Here is a 21,921-nt window from a genome sequence, read left to right on the forward strand (position 1 = left end):
GTAACACTAATGACCTGATTGTGTGTGTATGTGTGCACGGGCAAAGAGAAACAAGGGGATTTCTAAGGTAATCTAAATGACCATTAATCCACTAATTAGCTCTCAGCCACTAATTAGTAAGGGTGAGAGATGAGGGCAAAAGTTTGGCTGGGCACAAATGTATGTGTGCGGTTATCCAGTACATCTGATCAGTAGCATTAAGTTACATCAATTATTCAACACAGAGGCTGTAAGGTTTACACACCCACATAAACCAAGTACACTTTAGACATGCAGCGATACCAATACTGATGTCAGATATCGGTCCGATATCAGACAGCATTTATTTTAATAAATAACAATTAAATACATTTCTATCTATTTATTTGTAAAATTGTGTTTTACAAAGTTAGTAAATAATGACCCTCGTCTCTTCTACACAGTGAGGCATGCAGGTTATTAATAGTGGTATCGGATGGGTACTAGGAATTGGCAGATACCCCAAACCAAGGTAGCATATCGGTATTGGGACTGAAAAAGTCGGATTGGTGCCTCCCTACTTCATGAGGTGCTTTGCATTGGATTTGTTTTTAGGCAAACTGTTATTATTTATAAGCCAAATGATTTTCATTATCATCAAAAACACGTACGCCTCCATAACAGCCACTATCATTGAGGAACATACTGTTTTTGTTAAATCCTACAAAGATGTCAAAATAGATTTAAATATGTTTTCTCTTACTCTATGAAGTACACCTCCCCCTTCTCGGTGTAGGCCATCTCCCAGTTATCAGGCAGAGGACCCAACTCTTCCTCATCTATGTCTGGAACTTTGGCGGGGGATTTGGAGGGAGATTTTGGGGTCTCCTCTCCTTCGGTAGGGGGCTCGATAGAGGCAGGGGCCAGGCTGGATGTTTCAACCGCAACTTCCCCAGAGGCATCTGTGCTCTTGTCCTCATGTTCACTGGACTCTGTGGAGCACGAGCACGCGCATACACACACACACACACACGCACACAGTTATGCTCACATACTATGTGCACACATGCAATGCCCGCTACGCACGCCATGCATGATGAGTCAGAGCCAAGCCACTGCAGAGCTATGAACCCCCAGGAGAGAGAGAGAGAGAGAGAGAGAGATGGAGAGAGAGATAGAGATGTGGTCTGAGGACAATGAGCATGAGGAGAAAACAACATGGGGATGTCAGAAATGGAGAAACAGGGACAGACAGAGACTTTAGGGGTCAGAGACTGAGTCAGAAACATAAGGAAATGTTTTTAGAGTGACGAAAAAAGCTGGTGGCATCTAAGTCAGCGGATGAGGAGCATACGATAGTACCAAACTATAACATGCTATCATATTCCTCTGGAATTCATGCAAAGGTCAAATTATTAACACATTTGCCTATAACATAATTCAAAATTCTTGAGTAAGACAAAAGACAGTCGATGTCCTTTCACAATCCTTATTTGGGCGTTGGGTCCACATCTTTACCTACGCCTACTAAAATGGACCCCAAGTTTTGAATGGTGTTACATGCATTTTGATACATGCATTAGCAGTAAAGTTGTCAAATTGTGGTAAATGTACAGTGAACGTTACAATTTGTCTGAATAAATCCTGCAGCTCCTCAAGACCAAAGTAAATTAAACAAAAACTCCACGGTGCTTCTCAAACACGGTCTGGAAGTTGAAGCAGGGGTGTTATCTCCCCATGATTTCTGCAACATGTAAGGCTGTGGGTACATTTTATAATAGTCCTGGTATGTAACATAGGTCTGGTTTGTTTAACAAAGTCAATAATTCCCTATCCTCTGTGTTGGCAAGTTACTGAAATAGGAAAACAACACTTTAGATGAGTAATTACAACAATAAATTGTTGAAAATATGCCACTTAATACTTCTTCGGTAGACTTAAAGAACAAATATTACTAGGATTACTACAGTAAATTGCAGATGTACATTTAACATCCAGGAATCTGCATTATAGCCAGTACCGCTGACTGGCCAAAGTTTGTCCACAATTTAGCTCCTTGATCATACAGGGTCCAGCCATGTCGGTGACAGTAAGAGAAAATAGTGGAAAAAGATATGACATGCTATAACAACACGTAGTACCAGGAGGGGTGGGGAAGGAGAAGGAAGAGGAGAGGACGGGGGGGACAGGACAGCAGAGACGAAGAAAAAAACGAAGAGAGGTCAGAAGGAAGAAGATGGTAGAGGAGAGGAAGAGAGAGGGGAGAGCTGGGGTATAAATAGTAACAAGGACATAGGCCAGTGGCGGGAGAGCAAAGACAGCAGGAGAAATAAGAGAACAGAGATGAGAGCTCAAACCGAAATGAGACTCTGGACAGTAAAAATAGTGGAGACATTAAGGTGCCCTTGTGCATTCTATTATATAAGGTAATTGAGAACCTGCGGTTCACAATCATGCTAATAGAGTCTGTTACTGTGAATAATTACTGGTCAGTGTAATCAGTTTGTTGCATTGGCTGGACTCTGCAGACATGAAACTGGACAAAAGGAGACGAAACTGTTGATTTATCATAAGGGACAATTAAAAGGAACGCACATCTGAGTTGTTCCTCTGGTTTTGCTCAATCATACCAGTGAGAGAGAAATAAATAATCCAGGGGACAGTTCAGGCCTTCCACTTATTCTCACCTAAATATGATGTTTTAAAATGGCATCATGGTAATGACAGTAGAGAAATGGACCATGTTTGGATAATAGTTCAGCCACTAGTAGAGGAAATTTTTGGTATTGAAAGATCATAACAGAAAATGTATTTTTTCTCTCTCTCATTCTACAGTACCTGGTGTGATAGCCACCCCATTGCCGTTGACAACCGGGCTATCCTCTTCCTCTTCCTCAGGTGGCTCCAGGCTGGCACGTTGCTCCATGTTGCTGACTGACTGGTTCCTCTTCCTCTTGCCCTGGGCGCTGGGCCGGGCTCCGGGCAGCAGGGCCTCACTTACATTCAGAGGAGGTGCTGCGGGGGACGGCTCCGCTGGAGGTTTCGGTGTGCCGTAGAAGTTATCTAAAGGCAAAGGGGAACAGCGGCATTTGTGTTAGAGGTCACATGAACGACTGAGGAGGGATCTCAGGTGATGGCAGACGAGCAACGGTGACTTTGAACAGATGATTGCCTTTCAAAATCTAAGACTTGTCTCAGCAGAGTGCAGCAGAGATAACTTGGCTGTTTTTGCCTGGGAAATAATCATCTCTAATAAATCCGTTGCTTATGTTTCACTAGTGTCAGCAGTGGCTCATGGGAGATCAACCAATCAAGAGTAAAAGTACTTCTAATCTGAAAAAAAAGTGGTATCGGTGCATCCCTAAACCCAACAGGACATATTCATATGTGTGTAACAACAGATGCTACAGACAACGTAGCCTGTGTTCTTAAGCATTGTTACACTGTGTAATTGCACATCAGCAAATTATTGTTTAGCTGTGTCCTGTTGAATTTGAGGAAGAAAACTGAGTCATGCAGATTCTTTTAGATTCGGGTTTTGTGAATAATGGACGCATCATTTTTTTGTTTCTCCTGAGGATAAAAAACATAAATTAATGTTTTTGAAGCCAAGGAAATCCTGTCACTGTGCTTTCTCTGCTTAATGATGCACACAAACCTATTTTACAACACGATGATAGCGTTGCAGTCAGGCTACTAATACAGCGTCTTAGTACAATATATGTCTCTGTATGTATTCATTCGTGTGTTAGTTTTGTTTTACTAAACTATTTCAAGTATTGCATGCATTAGTCATATTTATTTGCCACAACTACGACTGCAGTTAGAAAAGCAACTGTTTATTTTCTTATTTCTCCCTGTAAATATCCCACTTACATGACAGAGAATCTGACATATCTAGAAGAATGTCATTTTTAGTTTTGATTGAATTTATAGCTCAGCAGGTATAAACAGGAACACTTTTATGATAAAATGGTAACCAAAACTGTACAGAACAGCGTGATCTTTATAAATACAACCAGAGCTGCGTCATTCCACCCGTGTAGGTGCAAGCAGCTCTGTTTGGAGGCGCAAGTACAAGAATACAAGCAAAACACAAAAATATCATCGGGAGTCTGTCATTCCACACCCACTGTAAACATCTGAGCATGGCTGAAGTTCAGTACATTACAATGAGGAGAAAAGACCAATAGATGAAAGTCATGTCATCCTCATATATATATTTAATTTTATTTTTTTGAGTGGGCACATTAATAACATTTTTTCAAATTGCTATTTGCTCCTAAATGACAATGGAGCTCAACCTTTGTTTGAAACTGAATACCCTCACTTTCAGGGAAATCTGTTTGGAGATTAAATGTTGAGTGAAAGGAAGAGATGTCTTATATTACAATCAACGTGGAGAAGAGTGGGGGTTTCACAAAAATAGGGGACAGGGGCGATGGGAGGAACACAACAGCTGAGCAATGAAGAGGGAAGGGGCAGCAATAAAGGACAAAAGGGGGATCAGCAGAAAAGAGTCCACAGACATTAGTTTACTCTTATCCCAGCAGGAGGCAGATAGATATTAGGAAGCTCTATCACAGCAACTTCCTCAATAAGTAAGTACACTAACAGTTGCTGAGAAACAGCAAACAGAATTATCTCATTGTAACAAAATATAAATGTGCAAACACGGGTGCATGTAAACAAAGAAACAAGTATGAAACTGCACAGGCAGCAAGCGCCCATGTGTGACAGCTTAAGGAAGAGATGCTTTACACAACATAACATTTAAGCCAGGGTTCCTCCTTATGCACCACACCGGTTTAAAAATGCAGTGTACCTCTGATCCTAAATACATCTGGTTGTGCCTTAAGACATTTTGGCTTTATGCACAGTTCAATATCCACCTTCAGCTGTGACTCATCTCACATCATCACATACGTAAGCTGTAATGCGTACCAAGCCTTGCACACACACTTACGCACAGTTACCTTGAGGTTTTTCCTGATTTTGGCCTCCTTCACTGTCTCTATCTCTCTCTATCTTACTCCCTGTTTTCACCAGCTCATCTCGTGTCTCTCTCATTCCTTCTGCTCCCCTCTCTTATTTTAATGTGGATGTGGAAAATGAGTGCAGTCACCCAGTAAGAGACAGCTTCCCCCAGTGGACATGGGTAAACTCTGTGTTAAGGGATACATACACTGTAAACATGTAACACGCAATCATGTAAGTTACACATAAAATGCATGCATGCGCACGTGCACACGCACATGCACATGCACATGCACATTCGCACACACACAGCGACTCAGACACGCGCATGCATTTACATGCATCATTTGCGTGAGTGTGTTCAGCCACACATGCTCCCAAAGATTGCTACTGGGCAAATGAACCAGCAAATCTCCCATCTGTAGATGTATCCCTGACAGTGTAGCAAAGCAGATGCACAGACTTGACATGACTTGGAAATGGCATTCATCCAGCTCACACACACGCACACACACACACACACACACGCACGCACGCACGCACGCACGCACGCACGCACGCACGCACGCACGCACACACACACACGCACACACACACACACACACACACACACACACACACACACACACACACACACACACACACACACGCGCTGCAGGAGTATACCAGCCGTTCAACAACCACCAGAGGAAACTGTAATACATGAGTCTGTGAAACTAATTTTGTTGACTTAAGCAGTGTGTATGGGCATCACCTGACACACACAATCCATCAAGTAAAGATAGCGCAGGATGGCAGATGGAATTAAAAAAAAATCTCTACTGAAACATATATTCCCATTTCTGCTCTCCTAGTACCCATACGTGTCTCGCAGATGCAAAACGTTCCCTGCACAGCGACCACAGCGCTCCCAACACTCACCTTCATAAGTTCCACTCTCTAGCAGGGCTCCACTTTGCTCCAGTTCCATAAAACGCTCCACACTCACAAAGTTGTAGTCCACCCCCGGCACCTCCCCCTCCTTAGGCTGCCTAGTGGTACCTGCAGAGAGAGAGAGAGAGAGAGAGAGATGGAGAGAGAGAGAGAGAAAGAGAGGGGGAGAGGTCATCAGAGCCAAATAGGGTACTTGAGAAGAAAAGGCAGGAAGGCAGAGAAAGAGCCCAGAAAAAGGCCTGGACAGAAAATGACGACAGATTCAAGGCTACAAAGTGTATCAGAGGAAGTGGGAGGGAAAGGAAATGGAATAGAAGAGGCTGAGTGAGGAGTCATCACTTGTGATAGCCAAATCCATTCACACAATTGCGTGTGAGTGACAGTGAGAGACAGAGGAAGACAGTTAGAGAGGATATGGGAAAGCATGCTCAAACAGCAAACCAAGCCATTACTCAGGCCCTACAAGCCCAAGTTGTTTTAGTAATGAGTTTATCAATACGCCACTATTACCAAGCATAACTCAAACCTCCTTATACACAGCATACAATACTGTGCCGATTGGATTATTGTCGAAACAGCAGGAATGCAGAGGCGCCACATCACCATGCTGCAATTAGAGCCCTCCACCATCAACGCTCTCCATCAGTGCTGCACCGCCGAGGCTGGGCTGTGATGGCAGCCATGGGAGTTTTGAGTTTAATGAGGTGCTGTGTTTGTATCTCTGCCAACTGGACTTTCAGCTTAGGCTCAGTAAAGTCCGCTGGTGTTGATTCCTGCTCTCTATTGATCATGTTTGAAAACAGTGATTGCCAGGTCTGGGGGAGGGAATCCACTAAGAGTTTAGGACTCAAATGGTAAAAGCTAAGTCAGATGGATCCGGCCGTGGCTTCAACTGGATCTGACATTCTGGCTAGTTACCAGAATATCAGATCCGGTTCAAGTGTAAGATTTGTGCTGTAGCGTTAGAAGCGTGCAGGTCAGAAAAGGTGATCTGCAGTCTAGACAAGGCGGTGGAAAGCAAAACTCATACATGTGCTCTGATATTAATGGAGGGTAAAAAAACACTTATCAGTATCATAATTGAAGTATTAGCTGTGGGAGATTACACCAGCGGGTGGTAGATGATGTTGTAGACACATTATGCACACATACACACACACGTAGAGACACATGCACACACATGCACAAACACTGAGAGATGAGTGGGGGGTTAGTCATCTCATGGAGTGCAGGATTCTCTCCCATGTGTGATATCTTAATCATTAGATCTCTATTGATCATCCGTCACCACTACTACTCCTATAGTGCATCTACTGAACGTTCTCTGCCGTATTTACTTCACCCCTGGGACCAGAGATGGCAGCTTAGCAACATGTAATGAGTAAGAAAGCAGTGATACCAGACCATGAGACTATCTGTAGTCTGTCTTGGTTGTCTAACACTACCATACCATAGGTGCGTCTGTTTGTACTAATCTCTGTCGTCAGTGTGTATCTATGTGTCCTGCCCGACTGTGTGTTTGTCTTTGTCACCTAAAATGCTGGTAAGGTACCCAATGTGCCAACACTAATCCCATTTCCAAGGTGATTTATCACAAAAAAACAATATATAATCAAATATTTGTTCGCCATCGTCCGTTGTGTTTTAGAATCTGTAAATCATTATCTGTGTAGCACCAGTTAGAACAATTAACATCTAAACTACCATGACTCATTAACACTACCAAAATATCGTCTAAAGAAATACTGTTGTATTGTACTGCATTACATAATACAGGTGATTGTGTTACTGTGTCCTCCACCTTGTGAGCTATGATGTATTTTCTTCTATGATGTGAGGGATACAGCATGATTTAAATAAAATACTAACCATGGGAAGCATAAAATATGTTCTTCTTTTACCAGTTTCAGAAGTTTCTTAGGCATTCTAATGTTTGAGGCTTTACTCATCACTCCTCTGACTCAGTCTATACAAACATTTTAAATTATAAGCTTTGCCAACATTGTATTCTGTATATTGAGGGGTTATTTTCCTGAATTCATTATATTATCAGGTGTTTCTGATATTTTGGCTACACCCCCATTATATACATACTGGTAAGGATACTATAATTTTACATCTATTAAAAGAAGAAGACCAGCACAATGAGACCCACTCGATAAACTATACTGCATGTTAAAATTGAAGAGGACCATCCATTGCGTGTGTAGTGCTACTCTGAATACCGCAGCAGCTCAGCCAGCCAGGCGGGGCTGGTCGCCTTCCACTTGGTACAGTTATTGATCTGCAAGATCAGAATGAAATTATTCTGCTGCCCACACCAGAGTAGGCAGAGCCTGCTGGAATACTGATGACCTGCCAATGGCGTTCTCCCACAGCTTCCTTCACTGGACACACCAACAGAGCAGAGAGCGAGAGGGAGAGAGAGCATCTTGTTGGATCTGAGCAGGGAATATTGATCGACTATCTGGCCTTGAGATAGGCAGACAGGCTGACTGTTCCTCTTTTCTTCCTTCCTTCTCGCACATTTCTACTCACATTATCGTTTTCATCCTCACCCTCTGCTCTTACTCCTTCCTTCCCCTCATCAAAGACCATGAATTAATTGTGAAGTGGACCCTTTTTTTTTAATTTAAAGCAAATACTGTCCCGAGCAAAATCCATACTGTGTTCTCACCAACATCTTTCTCTCTCTTCAATCTAATTGTAATCTTACAAACTACTTTATATTTAATTGTCAAGGTTTAGTTTAGTGGGATTTCTCTTTATATTTTAGCACATACCACGCAAGCTCCTAAGCTAAGCTTTAATTAACGAGCTGAACAAAGCAGGACAACCTGCACAGGTGCCCAAATCAAAAATGGCAGCAGACTGTACTGAGAGGAGGCAGCGACGCTTCCCCTGAGCCAAAAGCACTGCTGCTTTTGGCCATTGATTGGATGTCGTGCTCTCCCTAATAAAGGATAAAGTTGGCTCTGAGCCAAAAATGGTCTTTGCATTGCAATCAGCCAGTGTAGCCAAACCTCTCAGAGGTGATGCAGCGAGTAGGAGTGCCATAGAGATTTATAGCTGAAATGCCTTAAATCCACAATAGCACAGAAATGCTATGAAGCTGCCACTTTAGGGGGTGAAGAAGACATTCTCTGGCTCAACCAATGAAGACCGAGCACTACAGGGTATTTTCACATTGGTGGGAGTGTGTGTGTGTGAGAGAGAGAGAAAAAAAGAGAAAGAGATTACATAGAAACATAACAAGGAAATTCCATTTGGAGGAAAAGCTGAAATAGCCGATATACTAAAATAACAGCTGGGTGTCAGACGATAAGAGGACAAAGACCTTTGCTAAATAATAGAGTGGCAAGCTAAGAAAAACAGAAAGGGATAGCAACAGAGTGAGAGAGATAGTGAGAGGGGGGGGAAGCATGATTGGTTAACCTCGCTGTGCATCCACAGAGGCCTGTGACTAAGTTTAAGAATGTGCATGTGTATTCATACGTATGTTTGTATAATTAGACAGGAAGTCACCAAGTGGGAAACGCAGAGCGGGGGCAATTCAGAGCTAAAAATAGACTATCGATGGACTGATTATCATAACAAAGCGTGGGGGAGGGTGGTCTCAGTGAGTATGCGTAGGAAGGTGAGGCTGCGGGGAACCGAGTGTGCGTTTCATATTAATATTTAATAGTTAAGCTGTAGACACAGAGCTATAAGTGTCATTACGTCCTCTAGAGTTTTGAGATTTATTGTTGAAAAAAAATTGCAGTATTTGCAGTTTTAATATCCCAACTGAATGGAGCAACCAACCCGGATGAGATATCCGGATACATATGGTGTAACCTGAGATTCCAGCTCTGTGCCTCAACACATATATGTAGTGTTTGTCTCACAATCCGCTCTCGGTTTCAGCGCATCATCCATCAGCACCACCAGGCTGCTTTGGGAGTTTCAGGGAATTTGTTGCAATAACAGAGGTAACACAAAATCTACTAGTTACTAAAAATAGTTGTCTGAAGGGTGAACAAGTGTGATGCTCTTTCACAATAATCCCCACGTGGACTGGATGACAAGGATTCAAACACACCGGTACATATTTGATAGCACACCTGTCCCCCTGGGCTTATTATATGCAACCTAAATACGCTGTACATGGTGGATAGAGTTACATTTATCTTGTGAATGCTTGTCTTTACATCTCAATGGAGACAAGTTGCAGTTTGGCTAAGCTATTATTATTATTATTATTATTATTATTATTATTATACCATACAGGATGCTTTGGTAGATCCATCACCACATGTGATGATGAAACCCTGTACAGAACGATGATCAAGACACTAACATCTGCCTTTTCCATCCAATTGTGCAGCTGTAAGATTGTTATCCGATTCTGAAACTACCCAGGGGGGAATATAAAGGGAAGATTTGGTTGGTTTCAAAACACAATCCTGCAAACGTACAAACAAAAAAAAACACTGAGACAGAAAACACCGTCCTCAAAACTATGAACTTGTTTACCCAGAATCCTTTTCAGTACAAAGCAAGCACCGTGGCAGCAAGAGAGCAGAGAGGAATGTGAGGATTGTCTGTGTTTGTCTCTCACACTCACACACACACACACACACGCGAACACACACACTGCTGCTGCTGCTTTCTTATTCATTTACTGTCTGTCTCGCATCTATCTATTTGGTTTAGCTTTTCAAATTGCCATCCTTTCTCTTTCTCTTGGTCCTCTTGTTCCCAATTCACCTCATTGCACTTCCATCCATTTGTTCCTCTGTTGGTGCTCTTTGTCCCCATTACTCCCTCTCTTTCTTTTTTTTAATCCGCTCCCTCTTCCCCTTGTTATCCTCCTCTCTTCCTTTGTCTCTGCTGCAAGCTTCGTCTCACACTTTTGTCCACACGTTTCACTCACTCTCACTGTTCACCCTCCCTGTTCCTCATCCTTCTTCCCCGGTTTGCAAATGAGAAGTGTGACAGCAGGTTTATAAGAAAGGTATGATCGAGCACATACACACACAGTCATCCTTATTTACACTACAAAGCCCCGGCTACAGATGCAGCACCAGCGATGCAACATGGCAACACTCTGACAGGAGCGTCTGCTACCACGACAACACGTCAGTGCCTGGCAACGCAGCATTGACATGGTAACAAGCCGCAACATCTATATTAGCTGTAGAAAAATTATATTTATGTCAGTTATAACACACGGTTGTTTTGCTTACACAATCGTTTTACTTGTAACATTCATAAAGGTCCTCACCCTTTTGCTCTGCAGAGCTGCAGGTCTGAGCTTACTTGCACTTCATACATCAATTACTGTCACAGCTTGGCCAGTGAGACTCACACCTGGTTACCTCGGAGTAATTCAGCTGGTGTTTAACTGGACAGGACTCCAATGTGGGCTGCAGCTTGAGAGGACTAGGGGACTTGGATGTTTAAATCCAGTTTAAATCACTTTCTGCACGAATGTGAGATACGGCTGCTTGCTCAGTTACAGATACATCAACATCAAAGGGAGAGCTCACCCCAAAATCAAAATAACATATTTTTCCTCTTACCTGTAGTAGTATTTATCACTTAGATGGATTTGGGGTGAGATGTTTTGGAGATATCGGCCATAGAGATGGCTGCCGTCTCTCAAATATAATGGGACTATATGGCATTCAGCTTCTGGTGCGCCAAAAATACAATATATTTTTTTATATTTGAAAATCTCAAGAGAAATATCTCTTTCCAGAAATGATGACCCCTTTACAATAAATAATCCATGAAACTCTGAAACTGCTCAGAACATGGGCTGTTTTCACCCTGTTCTAAAATAGCCTGGCACATAATCCCCCTGTAGAACAGCTAATTGTTGTTTTTTTGTACAGATAAAACTCATTTAACTACATTTCACCTTCAAGGTTCAAAGAATGGTGGTATCTGTTGCATCAAACACTGCAATGTTAAGTTGGTTGATTGATTGATCGAATGACAAATTTGAAAATGAATCACTAACATTGATGTCACTTGGTTTTAATCATTTTGGTCATTAATCAACCAAAAATGCCATTTCAACATTTACTGACTCCAGTTTTTCAAATGTGAGTAATAGATGCTTTAATCTGTAGAGGATGGAGGGAATGAAGCAATTTCAGGTTGTCCAATGGGATTTTTTTCTTACATTATCTAGACTAAATGCTTAAGTCAATTATTTTTTTTAAAACATACACATTCTTAAGATGAATATGTTTACACAGAAGTGGTCTATGAGGGAATGAGACAAAAGAAAACCTGGTAAGCACAGAGTTAATTCAGGTTAGAAACCACTGCATCCAGTCTTCCATAAAAAGTCTGTCTGTCAGGTCCACTGGTGACTGTAGAGACAACTGTGTTGCTCAGTGGATCACCGTCTGGTGGAGCTGGTGCCTGGGTGACATTGAGAAATTACTCCTGTACTGATGTCCCACGGTGATGGAAATCAGCCGTGATAGGCTGAATAGCACCTTTATTAGTCTGCAGAGCTGACTGGCGCAGGACGACAGTGGGGGTCAGGATGATATACACACAAAAAGCTGGTGTGGGGTGTTTGGTATGCAGTGTGTGCAGTGTGTGTGTGCGTGTGTGCGTGTGTGTGTGTGTGTGTGTGTGTGTGTGTAAGAGGTAAAGATTGACCAGAGTAAACAGTCAAGCTCTCTGAGGTGTCAGCGCTCACTGACCATCACAGGAGGAGCTGCTCGCTGAGCACCTGGCTCATCACTGCACATTACTCTGATCTGAGAAGTAGCACAGACAGAGACACGGGGTGAGGATGGAGGGCAAGAAACTACAACAACAAAAACTAGAGCAACTAAAACAACTATAAAGAGCTACAGAGGAGCCTCTTGCTTGCGATTAGCTGCAGAGTGAGAGGATCATACCGAGGAGAGGATAAAAAAAAGAGCACGCCTTTCCAGAGCATGCAAACCACTTTGCAAACATTATTAATCGGGTTCAATATTTGTGATTTTTATTTCATAAAATTTGTATCATCCCCTCGCAGTTTCTTTCATCTATGGAAGAGCATTAATCCAGTGTGCCGATCAAACAGCAGGGAGCACAGAACCACATCAAAGCATGTCAGCCAGCCCTTTAGCAAGAGCAAACCAGCAGGAAAATCACCCCTTTAAGGAGAGAGTCCCTGGGTGATAATGTATTACTCTCTCTCACATGGCAGCAAGCACGCACAACCTCAGCGGAGAATGGCATGTAACACTCATTATTTATCAGGTAAGCCGATTAATTCTTAGCACACAAACAGAATAATCATTGCGTCAGTGTAAAAAACACACATGTATATTCATACATGGACAGTGTGGTTTTTGTGCGTTCACAAATAAATACAACCAATCTGCCACAGAAAGACACACACAAGAAATACCCCTTTTCTTTATCACCTCATCCAACTTCACTGTAATCTAATCATCATGTCAAACATCCCCAAATAACTGTCATCACTTCTCTTCCTCCCCATCATCATCAGTCACACTTAGGGTTGAAGCAAACTCACATTCAAATCAGTTACTCTAAAAATTCAGCCATATTAATCTATCAACAGAATTTAACAATGATAACTAATTAGTGGATGCTATAAAGTATACTACACAAGTAAACTATAAAGACTACATATTTGTATGTCGTATAATTGTATAATTTGGATGCAAAATAATATATTTTTCTGCAGTCGGTCATATTAAAACTAAAACACAGATGGAGGTGGGAGAAGTTGGTAGATCACTGCAGCTTCCTTTGCTAAGGAAATCATCACAGATCAATGGACTGAAAGCTCATTTGGATCATCTGATTGTACATTTTAATAAAAGGCATAATGAATGAAGTCTCGCTACTACAGCACATTGGCAACCATGTTGTCTGAGCCGAGAGAGGTCCATGTGTGAATGTGCCAATGATTGTGGCAGAAACACAGCGACCAGATATACTCGCATTGAAATATCTGACTGCTTGGTAACTGTTTTCATTTTTTCCTCAGTCTTGAAAGCAATTTACACAATTTAAGTGTTTTTTTAGCTAAAAATGTGTTGTTGTTTTTTACTCCGGGGAAACATTTTTCAAATCCCAGTTGACACTTTCAAAACTTTTCACACAAATGCACAACAACAATCCAATGGCCATGAGGGATTTTTTTTTAAAAAACATGCAAAAGTTATTCAATTAAAATGATTCAATTTATTTTAACTAAAGCTCAAACACCAGCATCAGTGCAGTTTGTGTATTTTGTGTCTGGCTTTCAATGCTCAAAGCACAAATATTTAAAAAATATTTATAGCGACAAACTGCTCATTGACATTACTTTATGTATATTTATTGCTCAATCACAGTCACTTCCAAACTCAGACTAAAATGATTTCACATTTACAAGGACCTTCATTTTCTTGTCCATCAATAAGCAGGGAAACTCATTGAAATCACTTTGCAACTGACTGGAAATAAATGATGAATCAGACAGGGCAAGAGATCGTCTCTTAGAAAGGGACGTAACAGGTGATGTTGGTAAGAGTCGACCTGTATCTGTGACCTAACGTATTAAGCATAGTTAATGCAGTACTTTTATTATACACTTTATGCTTTTACAGTATTACAGATGACCTTTTTATACTTTATCTTTTCAAATATATTTTCCAGTAGATGCACTCTTAGGTTTGAAGTGTAAGTTAGGTTACAAAATAAAACAAACCTCTTCCACTATCAAAAAAATATTAAAATACATTTGATTTCCTTATTCCAAGAGGAAGAATTATTTATGTAAATACAGTATGTTGTGACTGTGCCTGATGAACAATAACGTTATTATTGAAATGTAAAATAAATCAAATGTAATGTAATAATATACAATTAAAAGTAAAAAAACAATGATTTACTAAAAAGAAAATACAGTGTATAGAGCAACAATGGGGGAACAGTTCTTAGCTGTTCTTCTGGAGGAAGATTAACATGTTTGCCTTCTCTGGTAGAAGTTTCCCTGAAAATACCCTTTGGCCGGGGGTCATAGGCTTCAGCACAGAGGTATTGTGTTGCATGGTTTGTGAGGAGGTGAAGAGTAGTTCTCATATATGATGGACTCACACTAAATGTTTTGACAGATTGCTCGTGTTTCCACCCTTGCATGCAAAAGACTTGTTGCACTTGTGGCTACGAGCATTGTCAGCATCGACTCTTGTGAAGTGTAACCACACTCTTGAACGTGTAGTTCTCTCTGCCATCGTCACTAGTAGCAGGGTCACTGCTGTCAGTGTGTGTGTGTGTGTGTTTGTGTGTGTGTGAGAGAGAGAGAGTGAGCGAGCGTCTGCTATTCGCACACATCTCTTTTGGATTGGGAACAGCAAAACTGTATCATAGACGAATGTCTAAATCAGAAACAGTTGCAAATGTGCAAGATAACTTTAATGTAATACTAATTAGGAAACTTATTTTCTTTATTTTTCAGTTGCAGGATCGATAACGTCGGAGGTTATTGATCCTCCGACCTTTCATAATTTAACCCCGGTTTCGGCACCCAGTCCTAATCATTACCAGTATCGGTGTCCGTCAGCCCTATCACCATCCTAAGCATCTTGGGTCATGTTCCTCATTAACATCTGTATCTGCTTCTTCTTTGTAGTCTCCAGAGGATGATTCCCTCTCAGGGGCTGCAAAGCTGCGGGGCAGCATGCGTCCAGAGCAGCGGATGTGAGATGACAGGAGCTGCATGTATTTATAGGCTATCTGAGTAGAGAAACGTGCTGCTCACTGTTGTAGCTATTTATAGAGCCTTTTACTGTTGCCTCTGAGTACCGTGGAGGAGAGGAGATGGTTCTCTGGGGAATGACTTACGAGGTTCCCTCATATCGCCCACTACCCCCATTCAGAGCACGTCTGCTCTTTTACTCCCTACGTTTCCTCGCTGCTCATCCCTCCATCCTCTTGCATCAACTCACGCCTTCTGGATTTTCCATCCTATGTTCGCTCTCTTCTTCCCATCCCTTCCCTACACTGCTGATCTCCTCTTCTTAACCACCTCTCTTTCTGTCTTGTCTCATTTTTCCATGTTCTTGCAGAGTCCCTTTGCTCATGTCCACATTCATCATCATCATCATCATCATCATCTCTCTCTCTCTCCCTCTCTCTCTCCACTGTACTTCCACCTGGGTGCTTCCTCCTGTATATAATCCAGATCTTCTCCCTCCTTTTGTCCCATGTTAATGTCTTACACTCTCAGCTACCCTTGACTCAAAGAGGCACTCACACTGTTCGTATGCAGAGATCAGAACAATCCAAAACTCTTCTCTAAATTTCTCAACAGTAGGTGCAGAAGCTTTGATTCATTTTCTGAAGTGGTCAAGTGATACCTGTGAATTAAGTGAAATGGTGGCTGCAAATTTCTTATCCCAAAGGCTTGATAAGAAAAAAGACCAAAATACATCAAACTGTGACAATAAAATGCTCCACTATGTTAAATATGATCTGAAGTTTTATTCCACTCACACCCCTCACAAGCAGCAGACAACAATACAAACATGATAACAAAGTTATTTATATCAGATGGAAAATGATCAAATTCAATTAATTATTTATTTATTTTTGGGCCAAATGATGTAATAGGATGCAGGAGCCTTCAAGCTGTATGAACACACACGCACACACACACACACACACACACCCACACACACACACACACACACACATCTCCTCCCACGTCCTTCAGTGTGACAGCATGTTGTGATGCAGAGTGGCGTCTGCTTGTCAAGCTGACAGACTCGCACTGACAGCATGGTCAGAGTGCTGCAGACACGGGAGAAAAACACTGATTTTATAAGGCTGCAAACCACAACAACAAACAGCCTGCCGGGCACGAGCAGCGTAGCAGTCGGCACCATCATCCCTGTTTTTTAGCCGTCTGATGCTGTGTCACACTGATGGTTGAACAACGCCTGATTCTGTGTTTCTTAGACTGCCAGGAAGTCATGCTGCAAATAAAACAGCCTAATATGCAGAAGACCAGCTGACCAAAGGCAAATCAAATCAGATCGCGAGATTCAGACGAATTTGGGAAATCGCTGTAATATCACATGTATTTCAAAACTGCTGTGCAGGAGGTCTATGAGTTTGAATTCCTATAATCTTCATTACACTGTATCAGCTTTGTTAAGTGATAGGCAGTTAATTATGGGGATGTCATTACCGCACACGCATCACACAGAATAACTTTCCATTCCCATAAAGGGCTGGAAAGCGGCTATAATTGAAACGTGGTGACGAATAGGGCTGACAAAATCATGAACTTTAGTTGACGATTAATTGACATACAAATAATTGTGATTGATTGATTTTTTTTGTTCATTTCATGCCACTCAGCGTTGATGTTATACGTTATATGACTGTTTTTGTGTGCAAGGTTTTGGTCTGGATAGACCACAACCTCCTGCCAGAGGGTAGTGACTCAAACGGCTTGTGTCCAGGCTGGGAGGGGCCAGCCGTTATCTCTCCTGCCCACCTCAGGGCCTTGGAGGTGTATAGGTCCTGGAGGGATGGCAGATTGCTGCCAATCACCTTCTCAGCGAATGATATGCTGCAGTCTGCCCTAAAACTAGACCTAAATCCAAGTGTTAATTTGAATGGCTGGCAAAGGAGTGTCAATTAATTTTCAAATCGTTTGCTGAAACAAAGTTTCACCTCTGGCTCTGCTGCCCATAGATTTAACGTGCTCTAAAACTGTTGGGTGGGTCGATCTAATGTAACGAAAATGTGGTTCAAGGCAATTTATGTAGAGGATGTTATTGTTGATGTTATTTTCAAAACTGAAATGAAACAGGGAAACAGAAAGTCTATATTAACCGTTCCTGCTCCCATAGTCTTGTCTAGTCTAGATTTTATTTTCCCTCCAGGGCTGAAGTTGATGCTCACTTTGCCGTTACACTTTACATTTACTACTACTAGACAACTTTACTGCTAATGTCTTCTCTGCTCCGATTGCCAACACTGGTCTGCTCTGAGAGCATCCCCTGTCACTCTGTCTCTTGAAAAAATACTTGCAAGCGTCGTACTACACGCTGAGATATTCCTGAAGGGACCCACGCTGGTCTTACAGCACCATGTTTCCATCTAAACATTCTTATGTGAGTAATCTACTTAGAAAACCTTGACGGAAGTGACAACTCCAGCGTAACTTTCCCCAGAAATGCCAAACACAACTGCAGCACCCACAACGGAGACTCTCAACCTCTCTGACATCATCTTGCTTTAGAAAGCAACAAATGCGATCTCATATGAGGTGAAACAGATGGAACCTCAGGTGGACACTTTCTAAATTAATGTGATTGTGGAATCCAATGATTCCTTTTTGCAATAAGCATGATCAGGGCAATATGTATTAATTGCTACAGGCCTAGAAAGGCCGAGTGCCAAAACTATGTGGTTCATGCTACCAAAACGGTGCCATGCCGTGATAGGGCGGAATTGTGTGAGGACCTGCAGTGTTGAACATCAGCCAGTCCTCATCACCTCAGTCGTCACCATGTCAGTCCACCTTCGCTGCACTATTACACAGCCAACAGGCTGAGAACGGTAGAAAAAACGGAAGGAGAGGAAAAGGAGAGTGCGGCGTCTGGACTTAAAACTGAAAGGGAGTGAAAATGTGATGTGGTGACGTGGTGACCAAAAGAAATGAAAGAGGCAGAGAAGGAGGGAGAGGCAGGGGGAACATGAGAGAGAGGGAGTAAAGAGTGGAAGCAAAGGAATGAAGATGACAGGAGAGAGAGAGAGAGGAAGGGATGAGAGGGAAAAGAGGGAGAAAGAGACCCAGGACTGTGCAGCTGTGGGAGTGTATTAAACAATCACTTCTGTGTCAGCGGCTCAACACACCGAGAGGACATCTAGTATAGTAGAAGCGCTCGGCCAACGCTAAAACAACTATCCCTGATGTCAAATGCTAGCTTTGCTTCCTCGTGGCCCTGTACCAAAATCCGTGTGCTCGCAAACAAGCCAAAAGCCCGGCTGATTCAACTCAACCACCTTTGCTTGCAAAACACCCATGACTGAGGTTATTAACAGAGGATACTGAAACATGCCAGATGAGTGCAAAGCCCTTCAACAAACATCCAGTCACCGTGAACCGATCCACATGCTGCATGAAAGGAGAAACGTGTCAACGAGTCAAGCATCAGAGCAGCTTCGGTCTCCAGAGAAGCTGATTCACGCTTGCTGTATTGGCGGCGCTGCTCGGGACAGCATCACCTCAATTAAAATCACATCAATGACATTGGCACTTAACAGACTACAGATTACACCATGTTTACACAGACATGCATGTCCACATGCAACCCACAGGCATGAAGCATCTATGTGAGGTTTATGGGTAAAATTTCTCACACAAACGTCTTCCTGTTTCATCCAGCAGAGTGACGTGTTATCCTTGTGTATCTGCATGTGTGTTGTGCATGTCTAGTGTGCGCTGGAGGGGGTAGGGCATCAAGGCAACGCAAGCCTCGAGACATGAGGGTGGTTGCCGTGGAAACCTCAGGCTGAGAGCTCAGCAGCCAGACGATTGAATGAAAAGAAGGAGCAATAGATGGCGAGGGACAGAGAGAAAGAGTGTGATGTAAAAACACAAGGGCAACGTCCCGAGGGCAAGGAGGGCAAAGTAAAAAAGAGAAAGAAGAAATAGAGCTAGAGGAGGGGCTGAGATGATATCCAAGAAAGAGATAAAGACAATGAAAAAGACACAAGGTGAGGTGAGAAGCAGATCAAAGGGGAGTTGATGAAAGCTTGAAAGAGTGATGGAGGCCAGAAGGAAGCGGAGAGGCGGGTGATGTGGACTCACAGGGAACGGTGCGGAGGTAGAGGTTGTCTCTGATGATCTGCTGGTGGTCGTGGTCCACTGAGCCCTTGGAGAAACGCAGGTTGAGGTAGTGCCGCAAATCCTTGTCAACCACCCCACCTGAACACAAACACAGGAAGAGAGCTTGATTAGAGCTTGTTTTATCGTGACACGCCACAGAAGCCCACCATTTTGATCGAGTGGCATCCAAATATGTTATTGGTGTTTTGATTCAAGATTAGATCTTGATCAATCATGATGCAGGTGAGAAACAACTGAAATGATTTCAGTACACTGGCCAGCCATTAAACACTCATAACATGCAGCCAAAACTCGCTCAAATCCACAGCACTTCAAATTCTAGTCGAGATCCCGAAGTTTCCAAATATGTCTGAATTACGGAGGAATGTTTAGAATATTCACATTTTATTGAATGGCGCAGCTAAAAAAATCCTTCATCTTGAATTTAACTTTTCTCTCTAAACATTACATTGCTTAAACACAACGTTGGAACAAGCTGATACACAATGATGATTATTAAAAAACCTTAAAACTCTGAGGGAGAAGCAAAGAAGAATAACTGTTCATTGAAGGTGTTAAAGGAAAAATAAGGTTTTGTCAGTCAATATGATGCAAAATGGCTTAATCTGACTGAAAGCTTGCATTGATTTTCACACCAAAGCAAAAACGCAGCAGCTAATGTTCATGCTGAAGTAAACCAACACACACACACACACACACACACACACACACACACACACACACACACACACACACACACACACACACACACACACACACACACACACACACACACACACACAGAGATCATGGTAATTGTGTAAACCAGTGATCCCCTTGGGGCTAAATGTGCGGTGTCAGCAGGTTGGGTGACAAAGACCTACAGAGGACAGAAGCTCACACCACCTCATCTCAGCCTGCCTCTGCTTATTAATTCTGTATAAGCTGTCTTCCAGAAACACAGTAAAATACACAACAAACATGGGTAACGGCAGGGGGGACTAAGAGCAGGCCAACATATCTGTTCTGCACATACACTGTATGATAATGTCCATGAATTGTATCTCCTCCCTCCATCCAAAACCAAAGAAGCCCAGGAGGATGAGAGGAGGAGAACTTAATTCTCCACGCAACATTCAGTATGCATGACTATCACATCAGACAGCGGGAGGGATGAGGTTACATACCATGCATTTACAAATGAAAAACATGTCACTCATGCATATTCCATTAACCTCCTGCCAAATTGACTTGACAGCGTTCGGCCTACCGGTTGAGATTAATGCAGCGCCTACCCGCCAAAGAGAACATACGGTGTACCGTCGGAGAGGAGATTCCTAACATTGCACAGACAGTGCAGATATGCATGTTGCTGACACAGGTGACTCTGGGATTTTGCAATATCGGATCCTTTTGGAATAACATCTTATATAAACTGACACCATTTTAGCAAGGCTGTGAAGCGGTGTAAATGCTTCACAAACACAGAGCTAGACGATAGAGAAGGAGAGGAGACAGCCAGAAAACAAAGGAAGACAGGATGAAATCTTGATTAACGTTATTAGGACTGTCGCAGTTCTCAGCTTGGTGGATCACATCATACAGCTATGTATTCCGGCATAGGCCATGTTTTTTTACATGCACAGACACCGACACACACATATTTCTAAGTGCACGGTAACACACACAGACATATGTGAAGAGAGAGATGGAGAGAGAGAGAGACAGAGTGAAGAAAAAGGCAGTGCAGACAAGGCACCTCATCAGCAGCTAGCCCAGATGTTGGTAAAAGCAGTCCTTCTCCACAGGTATATATCCACAGACAGCCTGTCCTCCCAGGCGTCCTCTAGCCTTGCAACCAACCACCGCACATCTTCTGCTGCCTCGGTGAAACCTCACTGTCCTCCCTCCCGCTTCTGCTTCTCCACCGCTGCTCAACCACACACACGCACACACACACACACACAGACACACACACTCACAGCACCTGGCTGCAGCCAATTTTAATCCCAGAGAAGACGATGAGGATGAGGGGGAAGGGAGATACAGTGAGACACGGAGAGATGGAAAGCGACGACGACCGTCGAGAGAAAAGAGAGGAGAAAGAGATGTGCCAGTAGGAAGCCGGGCTCCAAACGACCTGCCAGCGGATTGGCCAGAGAGCTTCCACGGTCCTACAGTGACCCCTATCT

General features: G+C 42.7%; 1 protein-coding gene across 3 annotated transcripts in view; it reads right to left on the reverse strand.

Annotated features, from left to right (window-relative positions):
* Positions 1-21,921, reverse strand: part of magi2b (membrane associated guanylate kinase, WW and PDZ domain containing 2b) — a 65,252-nt gene that overhangs the window by 28,881 nt on the left and 14,450 nt on the right. For all 3 annotated transcript variants that reach the window (XM_084016912.1, XM_084016913.1, XM_084016914.1), the window contains exons 2-5: positions 19,712-19,828; positions 5,857-5,976; positions 2,797-3,021; positions 722-950 (exon numbers count right to left, since the gene is read on the reverse strand). In XM_084016912.1, coding sequence (XP_083873038.1) covers positions 722-950; positions 2,797-3,021; positions 5,857-5,976; positions 19,712-19,828 — 691 coding nt within the window. The remainder of the gene's footprint in view (positions 1-721; positions 951-2,796; positions 3,022-5,856; positions 5,977-19,711; positions 19,829-21,921) is intronic.

The sequence above is a fragment of the Eutrigla gurnardus genome (assembly GCF_963514095.1).
Source record: "Eutrigla gurnardus genome assembly, chromosome: 9".
Taxonomy (NCBI): domain Eukaryota; kingdom Metazoa; phylum Chordata; class Actinopteri; order Perciformes; family Triglidae; genus Eutrigla; species Eutrigla gurnardus.